Source organism: Tupaia chinensis, unplaced genomic scaffold (assembly GCF_000334495.1).
Source record: "Tupaia chinensis unplaced genomic scaffold, TupChi_1.0 Scaffold000646_1, whole genome shotgun sequence".
Taxonomy (NCBI): Eukaryota; Metazoa; Chordata; class Mammalia; order Scandentia; family Tupaiidae; genus Tupaia; species Tupaia belangeri.
This window is the reverse complement of record NW_006160167.1, coordinates 2,916,126-2,922,591: the sequence shown is the minus strand read 5'-3', so window position 1 is coordinate 2,922,591 and position 6,466 is coordinate 2,916,126. Positions and strand designations below refer to the sequence as shown.

Sequence of the window (6,466 nt, the reverse complement as noted above, 5' to 3'; positions counted from 1 at the left end):
CTACAATCCTTTTTCTTCCATTCCTTCGTCCCATGAGGATTTTGGGCTTACATGCACATACATGCTCAGCATGTTCTCAAGTCATGGGGGCTGGGATTTGAACTGCAGTTGGCAATGGGGGAGTTGGCTCTCTTACCACTGTACTATGGGGATGGCCCCATGTCAACAGATGTGAATGGCCAAATCCCAGTTATTTAATCATAATTCTCTTACCTAGAGGAATTTACAAAGCTTTGGATAATGGCTTGTTGGCAATGAAAATACCACTAAGAATTTAAATGTGATTTTTGAGACTTGCGTTGAGCATTAAGACAATATATGCATGCTTAATTATAAGATCTATAATAAATAAAACCATAGGCTATGAAGTTTTACTTCAATTTCAGTTCAAGTGTGATAGGATCTTTACAGATGAAGAAAAGTCATTATTCTGTTTTATTAAAAAAATAAACAAACATTGGTCTTAATTTTTTTTATTAATGTTTCATGAATTTTCATGTCATCCTCATACCTGGGCCTTGCTAATCTTCTCTGCATGGTTCTAATTCTAGTATATGTGCTCATGTTGCCGAAACAAACCCAGTCTTAATTATTTTTATTTATTTATTTGTTTGTTCTTTATTTTATTTATGACTAGAGGGCATGTGCACTCACCAGAGAGAGTCAGAGACACAGGGAGAGAGAGAGAGAAAGCACCCCCATAAGGGGTGTGATCACATAGCAATCCTTTTCCTTCCATTTTCCCATCCCACCAGGAATTGAGGCATGCATGCACATAGGTGCAGGATGTTTTTCAAGCTGCTGGGACCAGGACTTGAACCAAAGTCTATCATGTGGGATCCAGCTCTCTATGAACAGCAATTAACTGCTGTGCTGCAGGGCCAACTCTACAGTACTAATTCTTAAATTCCCCCTTTCTTTCTCTTAAAAGGTCTACTAGCCAATGGTCATATATGCTATCACAGAATGCCACTTATAAATTCTAATTTTAAAGGAGAACCTTTTTTTGAAATGATAAAGAGCAAATGCCCTGGGGGTATGGGGTGGGATGGACAGAGGCACTTCCAAGAGGGTTCTTGCATGCATCATTCCCCTTTTCCCAGTCCGTCAGCTTCTCGGGATCCTGGATACCCATCTATTCGCACCCAGTGTGTTCTCAGGTCAACTTGGGGAGTCACACCTGTGGCTGCCATAAGACTTCCAGCCTTGCAGGGCCCTTGTGTTCACATAGCAATCCTTTTCCTTCCATTTTCCCATCCCACCAGGAATTGAGGCATGCATGCACATAGGTGCAGGATGTTTTTCAAGCTGCTGGGACCAGGACTTGAACCAAAGTCTATCATGTGGGATCCAGCTCTCTATGCACAGCAATTAACTGCTGTGCTGCAGGGCCAACTCTACAGTACTAATTCTTAAATTCCCCCTTTCTTTCTCTTAAAAGGTCTACTAGCCAATGGTCATATATGCTATCACAGAATGCCACTTATAAATTCTAATTTTAAAGGAGAACCTTTTTTTTTGAAATGATAAAGAGCAAATGCCCTGGGGGTATGGGGTGGGATGGACAGAGGCACTTCCAAGAGGGTTCTTGCATGCATCATTCCCCTTTTCCCAGTCCGTCAGCTTCTCGGGATCCTGGATACCCATCTATTCGCACCCAGTGTGTTCTCAGGTCAACTTGGGGAGTCACACCTGTGGCTGCCATAAGACTTCCAGCCTTGCAGGGCACTTGTGTTATCTATGTACCACAGTGGCTGATTCTTAAAGGGGGATTTTTAATAGCGCTATCTTTCAGAAAAGATGACTTGCCTTTCTAACTGAGAAATAAAAACATTAAGTTTTATTTTGTTTTGTTTTTAATATGGGGAGGTTCCTACAAAGTATACCAGGAAAAATCTTTTCTTTCAGGAGTGAGGTGAGGTTGTGGAGCTATAGTGTCTCCTTAAAGCAGAACAACTGACACTACAAGCCGTGTGGGAGTAGCAACCTATGTGTTCTACGGCCAAATCGTGAATGCACATTTTTGTGTGACATTCCAGCATGAGCAGCCAGGCTCTAATTAAGATCTAGCCGGTTAGATGATCGCCAGGGAGAGGTCCAGGGTGTGGGGAACACTTCAAGTTACATTCCATGAAAACATTAGACTGTCAAAGCTTAGGAGGGCCCTGAATGTCCATAGACACCGAGGTGGGGGAAAAGACTGAAACGAAGCTAGCACATGTCAGCATAAAATAGCTGCTGACACAAATTGAACATGTGCAATTTTTTAAAAAGGTGGTATCGAATAACAGGCCCACAGCCATCCCTCTCGGCATTTTAGACCTCTTTCTTCTCTCCACTTTGGCTCTTTGTTGAGTCACTTCCATCAGGCAAAGTTCCATAGGATAAGTTATTTGAATCTGGTTGTATTTTGTCCAACATTTGTTTCCCTGTGGAGATAATAATCATAAAAATCTTTTGAGCTCTTACAGAAGAATAAGTCTCAATAATTTCTCCTCAATCTAGGCCATATTTTATTCCTTTTTAAAAAAATACTATGTGGTCATCCTCTAAGCAGAAGAGATAAGCGTCAAGGAAGAAAAGGCCCATGGACTGGGTGTTGCTTGAAACATGATAATGCACTGTCCAGGAGAGGGCGCCATGTCCCCCACCCACAGAATCTCCATGTTGAGCGTGGAAATAAGCCTGAAGCTTTCTCTCCAAGCCTTTCTCCCTGTATCTTGTCTTTTTTTCCATTAGTCTAATGTGCGTAACAACAGAGAAGACTAGCCTTTAATACTGGTTTCTGAAGCTGTTACTGGACGGAGCTTTGGGAAATGGAAGATCGAGTTAAAAATAAGTAAACTATTTCCTCCGAAGACTCTAACCATGTAAGTCATCTGTAATGTGCATCCTTGCTGTGAACACCGATTCTTCTAGTCAATGCTCTTGACTGATAAGATGGCTCAAATGACAAACAACACAGAATTCATTTCAGAGGGCCGAATTTTCTCAGTCTTAGAGTCTTAATGGTTTTTGCTTCTAAGGTGTGGTGCTGAAAGAATGGCTGAGGAAGCTGTGAGACATCTTCACTCCTGTCTAGAAGTTTCCGTGAGTAAAGCTGGGGGACTGATGGGGGTGTGTGGGTGGGGAGAAGTGAAGGCACAGAAGATAAGTGTTTTTCACTCTGGAGTTTACTTCTGTTGTCCCAGTGGCTGACAGAGTTCTCAGTGAGACTGAGAACTAGAGAGGTGGTGCTTATTAGCCTAATCAGGGTGAGAACAGTAAGGACAAGGGGATATTCTGATGACTGCGATGAATATCACTCTTGGCACCACAAGTGCAAAAGCCACCTCCCCTCAGTCTTGCGCAGGAATGACGTTCCTTAGGTGCCTAGCCTTCCATTCTCAGCTGTTCCTTCAAAGACTCTCCCCCAAGTGACAGGGATCTGTTGTTGGTAACCTTTTTCCTACCCTTTTCCAATTTAAGGAAACCCAAAAGGGAAATGCCCCCCAATTCACCCAAATAAAGAAAATATGGTCAGTTCTTTTATATCCCTAGTGTTCTGTGAGGAGCTGACATTCAATAAATCATTATTAACAGTCATACTTAAAACATCACCTTTGGTTTCATCAATAAATGTACATGTTTTTGAGGGTAAGAATCCAGTTTTATATCAAATAAATACCCCAAATAATACCTACAACTATTAATTTATAAGGATAAAAATTTTTCTGTTATAAATTAAAGACTATATAATTTTACCAGGAATATTTCCAAAGTCAATATAAGACTGTTGCAGATGTTCCTTTTCTCGATTTCTTGTGACCAAAAACACGCCAAGGAATGACAGAAAACACCTGTAAGAATAATATTAATAAAGAACACTGAAAAGGCTTATAGTATTAAATCACTGAGCTCCATATTCTGCATGATGACATAAATTCCATTGGTTTTCTCATCCTGTTTCTCATGGTAAGCTGCCTAGAACTTGTCTTAATTGCTGTAGCCAATAATATTTGTACCCAGAACCAAGACTTGGGCAGATTCCAGTAAATCTCTGCTCCAGGTTTTTACCATCTGGAGGCTAATTCCGGCTCTAAACCCTTTGGGTAGACACTAGGTCTCATTTTTCTACCCATGCGAGCCCAGACCCACCACTGGCATGCAACAAGAGTCCTGCCCAGGAGCATTCCCAAGTGAAAAGATAATTTATTCTTTAATTTTCTAAGAAATTTAGTTGTCCTTGGCCATAAGAGTAGTCATAGTTTCCAGACCCCAGAAGTTTGGCCTTGCCCAAATATCTTATGAAACTAAATTTCAAGATAGATGGTTTCCTACGCTGAAAATACTTTAGGCCAAAGTTTGCATAACAATGGTTACGCTGAATACCAGATAAAGAAGCAGCCAAACACGAACGAATTGCCAGCTGGAGCCAATAGTAGCTCCTATCATGGCGATGTATGCTCAAGGTACCGCTCTCAGTTTGCAAGCAACTCGAATGAGGATGCCCACCAAATCTCTAGGGGGGTTAAGGTAGGGCACTGAGACACAGAATGGGAGGCCACCAACTGATGGGATTATGTCCAAAGCCAGGGATCTTCCCCGGACTTGACCCTAGAGGCATCTGTGTTTCTCTAATTGAGATGGACTCTAGGGGTTCTCAAGGATGAGTTAGGTCTTATATGGTACAAAAAAGTTGTGCCATAACCACAAAGGCCAACGACTTTGTAGTTACTTCACTTTGGCTGGAACCTAAAAATCCCCAGTGTGTCAGAACCCTCAATGAGACACCTAAATCACAAAGACATTGGGCCCTATGTGGGGTGTTAGTTTGAAAAATATGTATCTTTTAGGATCTCAGGAAACTGATGTTTCTTATATTATTTTCCAATTTTCTGTACCTTGGGTACAAAGCCAAAAATCCTATATAACAATACTAGAATTTCACATAGCTTACCTCTGAGACATTTACTCACCCAAAAAGATATATAAATACAGTGAGAAAAGCGGCACCAAGGAATTCCTGATAAAATATGATACCTATAATAGAAATAGAAGGTGAAATTAACTTCAGAGTAATAATATTTATAATAGCTACACATTGTTCTTAAAATTACATGAAAACATTATTTTTTTCTAAGTATAGTTATCCTTAAAGTATACATTTGGTGGTTTAGTTTTAAAAAATTTGCATGCCATACTGACATTTCAAATTACTCTAAAAGGAACACAGATTTGTAGACCTTTATGAATTGTAATTATCAGTATTATAAAACCAACAAAATTGGCCCAGACTACATGGCACAGTCCCTAGTGTCCTGGAACGTAGTGCTGGAAGCCACATGGCTGACAAATAGGTTTGGATTCCTGGGTTGGCCTGAAAACACACCATGTGTGTATGCAGGCACCCAAGATCCCAAGGAACTGGAGGCTGGGGAGAGGGGATCATGGCACGACAAGACTCTACCAAATATCCTCTCTTTCTCTTGAAAATATACAAACACATTCTCTCTACCAAAACAAAACGAAACAAACCATAATTGACATAACTTTTGCAAATAGAAATTTCTTATCTAGTCTAGGATTATCCCACTGGAACATGCAAGAAAGTAAAGTTCTAATAACTATTTGCCACCTACAGTTTTAGGTCAGGGGTTAGCAAACCTGGCCTGAGTCTGGGTGGCCTCTGGGGCCTTCGGCATGGCAGGCCCACCTCAGGCTGACTGCTGCCCATCATGCCATTTCTCTGAGCATCACCCGTGGTCTATTGGTCTGGCCTCCTCTGACTCAGACTCTGAAGGACTTCAGTAAGAGATGCCATGCCAGCTTCACTTCCCACTGCCAGTCCCTCTTTCTTCTCCCTCTTCTGGTTTTCCCTTCTGGGTGATGGAAAACAAGGCTGCACCGTCTACTTTGGTGAGCTTGTCTTCTGTCCCTATTAGTCTCAATCTTTTCTTCTTCACCTAAAGTTCCAAAACTTTCAGGCTTTTCATTAAACAAGAAGATATCTTTAAATTATGTATTACCTGGAATTATATTTTGTGTGTGTGGTGTTAGCCATGCCAGCTGGTCAACAAATATTTAAAGAGTGTCTCCTAAGTGCTCTGGGTGCTGCACTTAAGAGACCCTACAGTGAACAACAGTCCTGCCCACAGGAGCATTCCCAACCTTAACCTTACCTTCCCACCTGGGGAATGAACCTTCCATAGAAAAAAAGTCAAGTCCAGCTCTGGAGACTGTTTCTTGAGTAAGTACTTCTGAAGTGTCTTTTCCTGTGTTATTTGTACTTTCTTGTACTTATACTTCCTTGTAATCATTTTAATGATTTCATGTTATTCTAAGCTAATCACCATAACATCTATTTTCCTAGGGCATTTTCAGTTGTTTCTAGATTAAAAAAAAAAATGTATTCCCCCCCATGACAGAGAGAAGCAGAAAGAGAGAGAGAGAGAGAGAGAGAGAGAGAGAGAGAAAGCCTCCAGGT

General features: G+C 41.1%; 1 protein-coding gene and 1 non-coding gene across 2 annotated transcripts in view; both read right to left on the bottom strand.

Moving 5' to 3' along the window:
* Positions 1-468: 468 nt before the first annotated feature.
* Positions 469-577, bottom strand: LOC114009868 (U6 spliceosomal RNA). Its single transcript, XR_003551266.1, has one exon. It is a non-coding gene; the product is annotated as a U6 spliceosomal RNA (small nuclear RNA).
* Positions 578-1,650: 1,073 nt separating this feature from the next.
* The window catches only part of NIPAL2 (NIPA like domain containing 2), a 111,902-nt gene continuing 107,086 nt past the window's right edge, over positions 1,651-6,466 (bottom strand). Inside the window, exons 10-12 of the mRNA XM_006159726.1 lie at positions 4,959-5,022; positions 3,745-3,839; positions 1,651-2,429 (exon numbers count right to left, since the gene is read on the bottom strand). Coding sequence (XP_006159788.1) covers positions 2,317-2,429; positions 3,745-3,839; positions 4,959-5,022 — 272 coding nt within the window. The 3' untranslated portion in view covers positions 1,651-2,316. The remainder of the gene's footprint in view (positions 2,430-3,744; positions 3,840-4,958; positions 5,023-6,466) is intronic.